This window comes from Leptopilina boulardi, unplaced genomic scaffold (assembly GCF_019393585.1).
Source record: "Leptopilina boulardi isolate dan_hultmark-lab unplaced genomic scaffold, ZJU_Lbou_2.1 LbouV2_328, whole genome shotgun sequence".
Lineage (NCBI taxonomy): Eukaryota > Metazoa > Arthropoda > Insecta > Hymenoptera > Figitidae > Leptopilina > Leptopilina boulardi.
In genome coordinates this window covers 545,597-560,025 of record NW_026137894.1, presented here as the reverse complement: position 1 = coordinate 560,025, position 14,429 = coordinate 545,597, and the positions used below count along the sequence as shown (strand labels likewise).

The 14,429-nt window shown below is 24.1% G+C and overlaps 1 protein-coding gene across 6 annotated transcripts in view; it reads left to right on the top strand.

Annotated features, from left to right (window-relative positions):
* LOC127285040 (serine/threonine-protein phosphatase 2B catalytic subunit 2-like) overlaps window positions 1-14,429 on the top strand; it is a 116,643-nt gene that overhangs the window by 49,649 nt on the left and 52,565 nt on the right. The window contains exon 1 of one of the 6 annotated variants that reach the window (XM_051310822.1): window positions 12,208-13,390. The exons of 1 other annotated variant lie outside the window; for it this stretch is intronic. In XM_051310822.1, the coding sequence (XP_051166779.1) occupies window positions 12,397-13,390 (994 nt within the window). In that variant the 5' untranslated portion in view covers window positions 12,208-12,396. Of the gene's footprint in view, window positions 1-12,207; window positions 13,391-14,429 lie in introns of those variants that run through there. 4 more of the 6 variants (XM_051310817.1, XM_051310819.1, XM_051310820.1 and 1 more) reach the window with 4 other exon arrangements.

The following is a 14,429-nucleotide window of genomic DNA, read 5'->3' as shown; positions in this document are numbered from 1 at the left end:
CCTTTTTTGCTGCCTGCCTGCCTGCAGGTTACCATGACAACGCATGAGTGTGAGTGAGACAGAAAATTTGAATATTCAAAATTTTAAATCTTCTGTCGCACTCACTCTCATGCATTGCCATGGTAACCTGCAGGCAGCCAAAAAGATGTGAGAGTGCCTTAAGAATCATTTTAAAAATTTGTTGACATTAAATATAAAATAATCAGTGGAAAATCTGAATTGTGACAGTTTGCAGGGAATGGTAGCTTTTTCTGATTCATGGCACGGAACTAGAATATAGGGTTGGGTTTCTATTGTCCCCACTTGCAATTTGTCATAATCCTCGTCAACTACCGCACCCTGCTCTAGTAAAAATTTAGTAACTTTTAATTATAAGGCTAACGCACAATAGGTTTCGTGAACAAGATGCATGAGATAGAAAAGAATACAAATATATCTCTGTCCTTTCTACCTCACGTTTCACGTTCGCGAAGCTATTCTGCTTAGAACTTAGGCCTTTAACAACAAAAGTCACTAAATTTTTACTAGAGCAGGGTGCGGTAGTTGACGAGAATTATGACAAATGGTTGGTTTCCATTGTCCCCACTCGCCATTTGTCATAATTCTCCTCAACTGCTGCACCCTGCTTTAGTGAAAATTTAGTGACTTTATTTTTAAAATTAAAAGTTACTATAAAGTTACTAAATTTTCACTAAAGCAGAGTGTAGCAGTTGAGGAGAATTATGACAAATGGCGAGTGGGGACAATGGAAACCAACCATTTGTCCTAATTCTCGTCAACTACCGCACTCTGCTCTAGTAAAAATTTAGTAACTTTTAATTATAAGGCCAACGCACAATAGGTTAGCGAACAAGATGCATGAGATAGAAAAGGATACAAATATATCTCTGTCCTTTTCTACCTCACGTTCGCGAAGCTATTCTACTTAAAACTTAGACCTTTAACAATAAAGTCACTAAATTTTTACTAGAGCAGGGTGCGGTAGTTGACGAGAATTAGGACAAATGGTTGGTTTCCATTGTCCCCATTCGCCATTTGTCATAATTCTCCTTAACTGCTGTACCCTGCTTTAGTGAAAATTTAGTGACTTTATTTTTAAAATTAAAAGTTACTATAAAGTTACTAAATTTTCACTAGTACAGGGTGCGGTAGTTGATGAGAATTATGACAAATAGCGAGTGGAGACAATAAAAACCAACCAAATGATGAGTGGGGATTTTGGCGAATGGGGACATTAGAAACCAACCACAGAGAAAAGCAGGGTGAGGCAGGTGTCAAAAATATAAAAAATACGTCATATTTTGGACGTTCTACTTGATTTTCAGTGGAAATTAACATGCGCCCTATTCTAAACTAACCCTTAAGTTTAATTTAAACATATTATAATTTTCATTCAAACAAATAAAACATTTTTATTCAAAGAAATAATATTTTTGAATGAAAGTATAAATAATTGTCGAAAATTTAAAGGTAATTTTTTTTTTAAATTTTGGTTATTCTTGTTCCCACTAACAATGTCTCTTTATACAATATTTGCTTTTTGTTCGCCGCTTTATATATTTATATTGTTATAAATGAATGAATTGAGTTTAATATCTAACCTTCTGTTAATTCCGGTAAATGCATTACAGTTGTAATGCTGTTGATTGCGTTAACATCCTTAACCGAGATCAGTGAATTATCTTAATATTCCGGTAGTGATTTAATGTGACATTTATTTCAATATAGATGTTTATATCTAGTAAAAAGGGGTTACCCGTTCCATTGACGGAAACGTTTAATATTCTCATTAAATAAAGATATTACTTTAACAAAATAATACAATTTGTCAAAATTTTAGAGAAAAAAAAAACTTTGAGACTCAAAATGATTCACGTGTAAAATGTTGAGTTCCCGACAAAAAATTATTATACCACTTCAATTCATTTTGAATTTTAAACAAACAGTTTGAAGCATTTTAAGTTTGGGATTAAAGTTAAAATTTTAGTGGAAAAATAAATAATTACGATTATGAGATTAAATAGTAGAATTTTTAGGTTAGGAATCTTGTGAATTGGCCCGGAGCATAATTATTGAAATTGTAAACTTTAACATGAGGTAGAAAAGGATGGAGAATATTTTTCTCTCTCTCATTCTTACGTTTTACGACTTACGATGTCAATGTGCTGGGTCCTATTGTCAAATACAATTAGGTAGTTCAAGTTGGGTGGGAGAAAATCCAAAATGGCGATTATGTGGTGCACAACTTTACATTGGAAGTATATGGGATAAAATTTAATTTTTTAAATATCTCCCTCAATGAAATTTTCGAAATCTAAAGGCACTCTCGCACCTTTTTGGCTGCCTGCCTGCAGGTTACCATGGCAACGCACGAGTGTGAGTGAGACAGAAAATTTGAATACTCAAATTTTTAAATTTTCTGTCGCACTCACTCTCATGCGTTGCCATGGTAATCTGCAGTCAGCCAAAAAGGTGTGAGAGTGCCTTAAGTATATTAAGGAGGGTGGCGGGTCAACATAACCTCAAAAACCTGTCAAAATTAAAAAATTGTTTTTAACGCAAACAAAAATATAATAAATATTAATTTCAAACAATTTTAGAAGATCTAGATTTACTCAATATTTTGTCATTAATTATTTTTTTTTTCTTTTAAATCAGACAATAATTGCAATTTTTAACCAATTTTTATAAACAAAAGCTCATTTTACTCAGTGAAACATTCTCTACAATTGTTACCTTTTTTTATATTATAATAAGTATGTTCTTAAAAAGTTATAAATAATTAAAATTGTAGAGAGAATGTAGAGAATGTTTCACTGAGTAAAATGAGCTTTTGTTTATAAAAATTGGTTAAAAATTACAATTTTTGTCTGATTTAAAAGAAAAAAAACTAAAGGTTAAAAAAAATAAATAATGACAAAATATTTTGGAAAAAAATAATTTTTTTCGAAAGGAGTAAATCTAGATCTTCTAAAATTGTTTGAAATTAATATTTATTATATTTTTGTTTGCGTTAAAAACAATTTTTTAATTTTGACAGGTTTTTGAGGTTATGTTGACCCGCTACCCTCCTTAAGATTTTATTTTTGAAGAACTATTTAATGCATTAATAAAAAACGATTGTATTTTTTTGAATTAATTTTTTTATTGTATTAAATAGTTATTTAAAAATAAAATATAAAATCTTAATATACTTAGTTTCGAAAATTTCATTTGAGCGAGATATTCAAAAAAATTAATTTTTATCCCATATACTTCTAATGTAAAGTTGTGCACCACATAATCGACATTTTGAATTTCCCCCCCCCCCCCCCAATTTGAACTACCTAATAAGTGCCAACCGTTTAAGACAAAATAATAAAAATGGCGCTAAATTTAAAAATTGTTAAAATTAAATGACTGTTTAATGAAAAATTAATTTTCAATTTTCAATTTCATAGTAAATGTATTAATGGATACGCAAAAGAAGTGTACGACTTATTCGACTTAAAAAGATACAAATTTATAACTTTTATATTGTACTACATAAAAAGTAATAAAAAATAAAATAATACAATAAATAAAGTGATAAAATGATTTCATGTAGTGGAATAAAAATAGAATTTAAATTTTAATATTTTTTTAATTAGACTTCTTAAAAAAAAAATTTTGCGTATTCAAATCTTGAAAATATAATTTTCTAATAAAAATTTTTATTTTGAACCAATTAAGTAATTTTTTTTTAAATTTTTCTGTTTTTTCTTTAAAGTTAATAAACAATTATAATTTTTATCCAATTTTTACGAACAATAGCTCATTTTGATCTTTGAAAGATTCTCTACAATATCTCAAATAATAATTATTTGATGAAAATAAATAATTATTTGTTAATAGTCAAGTAACCGATTATTTGAATAAAATATAAATTTGTTTTTTCAGTGTGTTTATAAATTGTAAATAATAAGAAAAAAATGTTGTTATATAATTTAAAGAAATTTATGTAGGTTAATTAAAAAATATTTTGTTTTTAGTCGTTGAAAAATATTCAAATTAATACAGATAATATATTTGTTTTAATTTATTTTGAGCACACATATCTGCCGCGTTATAATCTAAATTTCTCGAGTTTACCCCTATATATATATATATATATATATATATATATATATATATATATATATATATATTTTATGCCAATTTCAAAATAGAAGAATCTCATTAACACACTTATATTGAGATTTAAATTATCAGTTGAAAATTATTAGTTTCAAAAAATAATTGCAGATATTAATTTGAGTATTCTATAATTTCTAGATAGGGTCAGTTGGGATAAATGGGGACAAGAGGTTTTGGAGCTTAATTTACAGTTTTAAAATTAAGTTTAACGGCAATATTTTAACCTCAGATCACCTGCAAGAGGTTTTGAGTATTGCCAAGCTTTTATTTTGACAATTGGCAGTAAGATAAAAAAAGTTATCGCTCAATACATGAAAACTTGAAAATCAAAGTCAAACTGTTTGAGGATTTTGTCTCGCATTTCAAAGAAAACAGACTTAAAAATCATACCAAATTTTTTTCTTATTCCTTATGACTCCTATAACAGAAATTTACTTGAATTTTTGATTTTTATTAATTTGGTTAATAATAAAAAGCTGTCCCCATTTACCCTGAGTTTTCAAATTTTTGGTGTAAATGAGGACAGCTTGTCATTATTAACCAAATTAAGAAAAATCAAAAATTCAAGTGAATTTGTTATGGGAGTCATAAGGAATAAGAAAAAAATTTAGTATGATTTTTAAGTCTGTTTTTTTCAAATGCGAGACAAAATACTGAAATGAAAAGAAAATAAAAAATTTCAATTGGTTCAACTATTAAATATCTACTACAAATTTTTTCAAGTTTTTTCATCCCTTACTCTCTAAATCTGAATCAGTCGTATTTTACTGATTAGCAGTAGAAATCTACTAATTGCCATATAGCGAGAATTGAGCAACTGACAATTAGTAGAAATTTACTGATTCAATTAGTAAAATATCAATTACTGATTGAATCAGTAATATAAATATATGGCAGCTACCACAAAATCTACTTATTTAATAGTTAATTCTAAAGGTTATGTTATAACAATACAAATTACTGATTTACATAATTTATTTTCTATTGCTTGCATATTCACTAATTATATTAGTAAATTTCAAAAAATAACTGAAACTTCAGTTAAAATGAAAAGTACTGATTGAATTAGTAAAATTTCTACTGATTCAGATTTAGAGAGTAATACAGTAATATACTGCACAGTAAACTTGGTTGTATCTTTTTCTATTGCAACGTTTTGATGCACATAAGTTATATCAAAAAGAGATCGTTTTGTGTATCATTTTTTGATGCAAAAAATTTAATCAATTTATATCAATCATGGCCGAATTGAATCGACTCAAAATTAAACGAATTTTTTTCAGATATTTTGGTAATAGTACAATTGCGGAGTCCATTTCACTATTTAATTTGAAAATGAAAATAACAGAAAATCAAAGACAATGTGCAATTCGATAATTAAAAAGTGACAGCTTATAAACATAACCTAAAATGCATGAGAAAAAATTTGTCGATAAAATCAATATAGCCGAGCTTTTTAGAAGGTAGATGGCAGTTTTGCTTTTTATAAAAACGATTCAGAAAAAATTTAAAGAAAGAAAATAGATGAGTGCTGCCATCTACCGTCTAAAAATCTCGGCTATATTGATTTTATCGACAAATTTTTTCTCATGCATTTTAGGTTATGTTTATAAGTTGTCACTTTTTAATTATCGAATTGCACATTGTCTTTGATTTTCTGTTATTTTCATTTTCAAATTAAATAGTGAAATGGTCTCCGCAATTGTACTATTACCAAAATATCTGAAAAAAATTCGTTTAATTTTGAGTCGATTCAATTCGGCCATGATTAATATAAATTGATTAAATTTTTTGCATCAAAAAATGCGACCGTTTCGTGAATCACTTCTAAAAATGATACACAAAACGATCTCTTTTTGTACTTTATAACTTTTTGTACTTTTTTATAACTTATGTGCATCAAAACGTTGCAAAGATTTGATGCAATTTTTGGTCTCAATTTGATACTTTTAGGAAAACTGTGCTTGGAAACTTTTTTCTTAAATCTTTCTTAGAAACAAGGCTGTCCCCATTTACCCCACATTTTATGAAATTTTCTTAAATTTTCGGGTAAATGGTGACCTTTTAATAGAAGAAACTTCGTAATTCGTGAAAAATAGCGATTTTGTCCCCATTTACCCCAACTGATGACCTTATAACAAATTTTTTTCGCGTTTACTAAATTCAGTTTTAAAAAAATTTCAATTTATAATATTTTTTTTGTTCCAAAAATGAAAATTTGAAAAAAAAATTCTACTTTTTATATTGGCAAGTATGTGTAAATAATTTACATATACATACGTACGGCATGAATCTGTTCCCACAGAACATAAAGAGAAGCATACCACAGCACAGAAGCATAGGCAGCTATCGCAAGGTAGCTGGATCAATATTCCGTCCGGTCCATCCTCTGACCCATATCTCTCTTTCCCTCTTATTTACACTTAAGCATCATTTTTCTTATTTTTATATATATATATTTTTTTTTATTTTTTTGTTCTCTTTTTTTTGGTATATGCCTCTTGCAGCAATAAATCAGTCATTTTTTTTTATTATTCTTTGCTGTAACATTATTCATAATGAATAAGCAAACTGTGAGTAATGAATGAATGATAAAGTCATAAGAAAATATGTTTTATTGATATGAATAAGTCATTAATGTTTGGAGAAATTGATTGCGTAAACATAAATCTTGTAAGACAATAAGTAGATTAGAATTTGTGTGAAGAAACATATATATAAGTTGTTGAAAATGAAATGCTCATTGCACACGAGTGTGTAATTTACGACAAGATGGTAAAGAAGCTTTCTGATAAAAAGTTATAGTTTTGCGCGTTCTAATCAATATAAAATGTCCATAGCGTGTGTCTTGTTATTTTAGTTACTTTGGTCATTCTATGACCTGATCTGATATACCAAACAGTATGGATTAATTCTTTTTTAGAAAAATAAATATTTTCTTCTTTTTTTTTTTTTTTATTTATTGTCACTGCAGTTAGTTTTATACTTTATTATTAATGTTAATAAATCAATATTCAAATGACGGTGTATTTGCAAACGTAAACAATTTTTCAGATGCTTCATATACTGATAAAAAAAAAAAAAATTATGATATATTGCTGACAAGTATAAACCTCTATGTATATATAGTGTCACTCATTTATGTCAAAAATATTTTTTTTTATTCAAATCAAAATTGCAAAAAAAAAAATTAAATACGAATTTTAAAATGTAAGATTTGATCTTCAAGTACAGTAAAAAAAATTTATTTGATTCAAATGAAAAATCAATAAATATTCAGTATTCAAATAAATATTCAATATGTAAAATTGTAAATTGTAAAAAAATATTTTATATTTTTTATTACTGCTTAAAAAAAAATTTTAATTTACCCTTATACTAAAAAGAAATTTATTGTACGAATTATTTAACTTTTTTTTTATTAATCATTTATTCCCGAGTGAAAAGAAAAGAAAAACACAATTTTTGTTGCCAAAATTATTTACCATTTGTCAGAAAAAAAAAAATTTCATCACATTCTCTTAAATTTTAGAGTTGAAAGATTTATTTAACAGCGTTTGTAAAATGTATTTTTTTTCGTGAAAAATAATTAAATTTTTTATGTTTTTTTTTTTTTTGTTTATAACGCACTTTTTTTTTAGTACTTTATATATAATGTTTTATTTCAGTCACATAAAACCTGTTAGTTGACCGATATCTATGGGCGTTTTTACCTTATCTCTCGCATAGAAACGTAGCTTGCATTTTATGTCATAAATCAACACTAATTAAATTTAATTTAAAAAATTTACTTTACGCATAAATAAAAGTTTTAATAAAAAGCAAAATATTGGTAGAATTTTTTTTTTTTAATGTAAATGCAAAACTTTTTTTTTAGTTTTATCAAATTTTTTTTTCTATAGGTGTACAAATGTCGATGAAATATCAAATTACTTTGATCGTTTGATAAACATTCAAGTTTCGTGAGAAATGCTTATAAAAAGAATATCAAAAATCATATCACAGGATAGTTCCTTCGTGCAAAAAAAAAAATGTATAATCAGCAATTTTGTTTTGCACTTTTTAACATAAAGTAAAATTATAGTTATTTTTATCTATTTTATTATAATATTTTAGGAAAAAAGAATTCTTTCATAATAAATAATTGATGTTTTTTTTTGTAATAAATTATTTTAAAAAATAGTTTTACATATTTTTTTTATGTGGGAAAAATTTTTTAGCATTATTTTGCTATGGAAGAAGTATTTTATTACAATTTAGAAATACAATAATTTTTTTACAATTTTCAAAACGATTTATTAGATTTTTTGCAATTTTTAGATTAAAATTTTATTTTTAAAATTGTTTTTATCGTTCGACTTTTTTTTTTGGAAAACAAATAAAAAACTACTTTTTACAAAAAATTTTAATAATTAATAATTTTATTTTTAAGACTTTAAACAAAAAATTTCAATTATAGACATTTTTTAATTAACAATTTTGCGATATAATCTAAACTCGAAACTAGAACTAATTTTGGTTCAAAGTGAAAATTTTAAGGAAATAATAAAATTATGAAAATTATAAAAATTGAATTTCAAGTTTTTGGGCATATCTAAATTGCAATTATTACTTTTTATTTATTTATACATATTTATATTCGGTAGATACTTCAAATTTAATTAATTTCTTAGTGATCATATGTCGATTGAATACTATTACCTACGTATGTCGACTAAACAGAAATCTGTTTCAAAATTGAATATAGTTATCGCCTTAATCAGAGTTTTCGTAGTTAGATTAAAAATTTTTTTTTATTATTTTTTTTAGTTTTCATAATTATTCAATAATTTATTTATTAATTTACACTAGCAAACAAACAAAATCAAAAATTTATACAAATTGTATATAAATATATTTAAATCTTACTAAAAATAAAAAAATGAGAATATATCAAACATAAAATTAAAATTAATTAATATACAACAATAAATTGTTATTTAATTTACAGCATTAAATGAATCTGGAAAAAAAATAAAATAAATTATTATTATGAATATTTTATTATTAATAAAAAAAAATTGTAAAATTTCAACATCAAAAATTTTGAATATTCAAATTATCTATTTAATTAAAACGGATTTCTGTTCAGTCAACATGTAATATTAACATATTCTTTGATCAACATATGATCATTAAGAAATTTGTGTAATTTGAAATATGTCGATATACCGCAGCAAGGTTACAAACTATCTAATTAAATAAAATTTTATCAGCAAAAAAAAAATTTGTATAAGAAAAAGAATTTAATTCTTTTATGAGCTTCGAAATTTTGTACTATATAAAATCACTGAACAATATATATATATAACAAGGTTATAAGAATATTTTCAATAGAAAAAAAAAAATAAATTAGAGAAAAGAATATTGACCCAATTTTTTTTTTTTATATTTTTGAACGTTATAATATTAAAGAACTGTATAACTTAATTTAATTATTAATAATTCTTTTAAATTAAAAATAGAAGGATAAACTCAATTTCACCATAGAGTTGAGTTTGACAATTTTGATTTAGCTAAATATTTGTTATCTTTTGGAAATCTTATTACATAACGAATTTTCAAAAAAAAAAATAAATTTTTTTCTAAAGATAAGTTAATTTATCTCTAAAAAAAATTGCAAAAAAAAGAATTTTTTTCAAAATCGAGTGATAATTTTTTATATTCGTTTCTTTATTGACAATTATTTTATAAAAAAATTTATCTTATTTATCTGGAAATTTGAATTTTAAAAATGAGTTTTACGGAAAAAAAGTTTATTTGACAGCTGTAAAATTTTTAAAAATTTCAATTTCTTCATAGATAGTTTTCCAAAATAGTCCAATTATATATTAATTGATTATTGTATTAAAAAAAAACAAAATATGAAAATTAATTTTTAAATTTTCCTGCAAAAATGTCAAAGTTGAAAAAATTTCAATTAAATTTTTCTATAGAAAATTTGTAAATATATATTTTTATTATATATTTATTAAATTTAAAAAATCTGGTTCAAAAATAGATTGTATTAAAATATACAAGTATAGTTCGATTTTTAACGAGATTTAAAAAATTTTAATAAAACAGAAATAAAATAAATAAATTTTTTAATAAAAAAATATCTCATTCCCCAGCGTCAAATTTTGATGTGATGGAAAGAAAAAATTTACATTGAAATATTAAAACAAAGATATAAAATTAAATTTCTAGTAAAATTTAATTGAAATGTGTTAAAATTTTGACATTTCGCAGATAAATTTAAAAATTAATTTTCACACAATATTTTGGTATATTCTTTTAAATATACAATATTCAATTAATATATAAGTAAATTAGATTATTTTGAACAAAATTATCAATAAAGAAATTGAAATTGAATTTTTTCCAATGAAACTCATCTTTAAAATTTCCAAGTAAATAATATAAAATTTTATTAAATAATTATATTAAAAAATAATTTTACAGATATCAAAAATAAAAAAAAAAAAAGAATTGTTAAATTTTTAAAAACAATTAAATTTTGAAATATCTATTTTAATTTAAATATTTGAAAAAAAAATAATAATATAAATACAAAAATCGTTCCCGAATGGAGAGAAGAAAGAAATTACAATTTAAACACGTTTGGTCTTAACCAAAATGATTTATAATTTTAATTCTTTTTGTTAGAAAAAATTACCAAAAATCTTAAAATTCTCCAATTAAGATAGACTTTAATTAAAAATAAAACGTCTTAAAAAAAATTTTTATATAAATAATTTATTACAATTTTTCTTGCTTAAAATTAATTTAAGTGGTAATTATTTACATTTCTCCAGCGGGGTGCATGATTATCCCATAAAAATTATTACTGAGAATTTTCATTTTCAACAATTTCATTACATATAATTATTTTTTAAACGAATTTTCATTTTTCAAATTAACATTTGTCAGAATTTTTTTTTTAAAGAATTTTTAATTAACAGAATTTTTAGGCACCGAAATTTTATTTGTCGGAATTCTTAAAACGCCGAATTTTCATTTGTCCGAAATTGCAAATGGCCGAATAAACAATCGACAGAAAGATTTTGGCGCGATTTTTAAAATCAACCAATCAAAAATTATCCATAAAATTGTGATTGGTTGATTTTAAAAATCGCGCCAAAATTGATTGTTTGTTCGGCCATTTGCAATTTCGGACAAATAAAAATTCGGCGTTTTAAGAATTCGGCCAAATAAAATTTCGATATATAAGAATTATATTAAGTAAAAATTTGTTTAAAAAGTTATTCTGTCAAATGTTAATTGGAAAAATAACAATTTGTCTAAAAAAATAATTATATCTAATAAAATATTCTTTAAAATGAAAATTTTAACTACTTATTTTTATGGGATAATCATGCGCCTCTTCTCCATTGAAAAAAAAAATTTATTTGATTCAAATAATCGATTAATTGACTATTATCAAATAAATATTTACTTGAACGAAATAATTTTTATTTTAATTAAATAAACTGTTTTTGAACCAATAATTTCTGTATTTGAAAAAAAAACCATCTCAAATAATAATTATTTGATGCAAATAAATATTTATTTTATAATAATCAAGTAACTGATTATTTGAATCAAATAATTTTTTTTCCAGTGTTGAAATAACAAAATATGTATTTAATAATACATATAAATATTATAGTAATATAAATATAAATGAGTAATATAAATATTACTCATTTATGTTCAATTGAAAATTCTTTAATTAATATTTAAATATGAATAAATTTTTTTTTAAATTTTTAATAAAAAAAAAAAAACAAAAATTGTATGAATATCTTATTCTGATAAATTGTGTTTGCATGAAAGTATTGAAAATTTCAAGGGCCTCTCTTTCTTGACTAAAGAGCGAGCAAGAGGGAAAGAGGGATTAATCGAAAAGAAAAACTAATTAGACGTTTTCACAATATTATCTGTGAATTTCTTGCAAAGGTATTGGTAATATTCTTTTCAAGAGTTTAATGTAAACAAACGAAAGACTATAATAAGACTTTTATATCAATAGTAAGCTTCAGTTTCAAATTTAATTGGAAAAGGTGATCAAGGTGTAATAAAATATTTTTCTTATATATATATATATTATAAATACATCATATTTCACTTGAAAGTTAATTTAGTTTTAATAATAAAATCGTCGAGGGAAATTGTGCAAATAAAAAACAGAAATAAAAAAAAAAAAAGTGTTGAAGTTGAATGAATTGGTCAAAATTTAATAAGAAGCCTTTATTTCCGGAAACTCGAGAACAAGAAGAAGAAGAAGAAAATTCCATTTTGGAAAATAGTATTCACGAGGTTTCGGAATTACACGTAATTCTCACTAAATCAAATGTAAATTCAAAAAATTCTAAACAAAATTCCAGTAGTAAAAATATGATTAACAGTGATACATTCATTAAAGAAGAGGAAGAAAATGAAAAAGAAGAAGAAAAAAATAGAAAACAAAGTGAAGAAATTGCTGAAGACGATTTAAAATCAGAAGATGATATTAAAAATGAAAGTGTAATTCGTGATTGTCAAAATAATTTTGAGTGTTCCATTCCTCCTTATATAGTCGAGGAAAAATGCATTTTTGGTGTTATCGATAAAAATAAATCACTCTCCGAATCGAGTATATTTGAAAAATATATTTTCTTTACAAAAGAATCAACATCGGAAGCTGATTTGAATATTATAAAATTGGAAAAATCAAAATCCCTCGATGAAGATAGTTTTCATTTATTAAAGGAAGAAACGTCATCATTAAATATTAGTAGTGATTTATGGTTCTCGCCACGTTCTAGATTTTCTAATGTTGAAAATAATTCCAATCAATCATCATCGACAAAAAATGAATTAGAATTAGAGGGAATAAAATTTGAAGAAACTGCATCGTCAGATATTGAATTAGAAATGAAGAATGAAAATGTATCAAATGATTTTGAATTTTCCTTTTCTAAGGTGAGCAGTACTTTGAAGAATGCAAATGAAATATTATCTAGTTCACAGTCTGACATCGATTCATCAAATGAGACTTATTGGATCAAGTCACATGACACTACTATTACTATCAGTGGTAGTAGTGATAGTAGTAGTAGTAATGATTCAGAATCCGAGTCATTAGAAAGAAAATCGTCAGTGGATATTTCAAGTAACAGTGTGGAAAGTATTGAGGATTTTCAATCACTTATAAGTGATCGAATTGAAGAAGGTATGATTTTTATTATTTCTTAAAAAATTTTTTATTTTGTGGGTCATTCTTTATTAAAAAGACACCCCCCCCCCCTCTGCCCAGAATAGATTTAATTAAATAAAGCTCTATATGGGCATAAATTACAGCAAATTTTGTCTATTTTTTGATGCCGTATGGCACTTATTAAATATTAAACATAGGGGACCACAAATGTTTAAAAAAAACCTTCAATATTATCGAAAAAAGTAATTTTTTAAAATACAAGGTTAAAACTTATTTTTTAAAATAAAAATCGATTACCGGCACAGAAATCTACATTACCGACTGATAGTAAAAGAAATTTCAAAATTAAAAAAAATTCTTCCACTTAATCATCAGTCGGTAATTTAGATTTCTAGATCGGTCATTTTTTTATATCAACATTTTCCTGCTTTTACCATCAGTCGATAATGTAGATTTCTGTGCCGGTAATCGATTTTTATTTTTAAAAAAATAAATAATAATATATAATTTTTTAAAATGAAAAATTCTATAATTTTTTGTCCAAAAAAAAATTTCTTGTAGTTTTCATTAATCAACTAATTATAAAAAAAATATTTTTTGGCAAAGACTTATAGAATTTTTTATTTTCAAAAATTATTTCTTTAAAAATCGTTTATTACAAAATTTGTGTACTTCAGCTTCGTTATTATAGACATGAATTCTGGCAAAATTTTATTTAACATACTTTTATGAAAGAGTGAAAAGGATTTTTTTTATAAGCAAGAAAAAATCATTACTTGAACGAATTATCATTAATTACAGAATTTTTATTTTATTGAATTTAAATTTTAATAAAAATTATTATTTCCTCAAATTCTCGCATTACACAAAATAGTCATATTAAAAAGAATTTTTATTCTACTGAAAGAATATCAAAACAAATTTTATTCCAACCTAATTTTCACTTTCGTATTTACTTTTTAAAGATGCGAATAAAAAATGTGTCAAAAAAATTTTGACTCTAATATTTAAATTAACAAATCAATGTAAATTTTGTAAATTATGATTGGTTAAT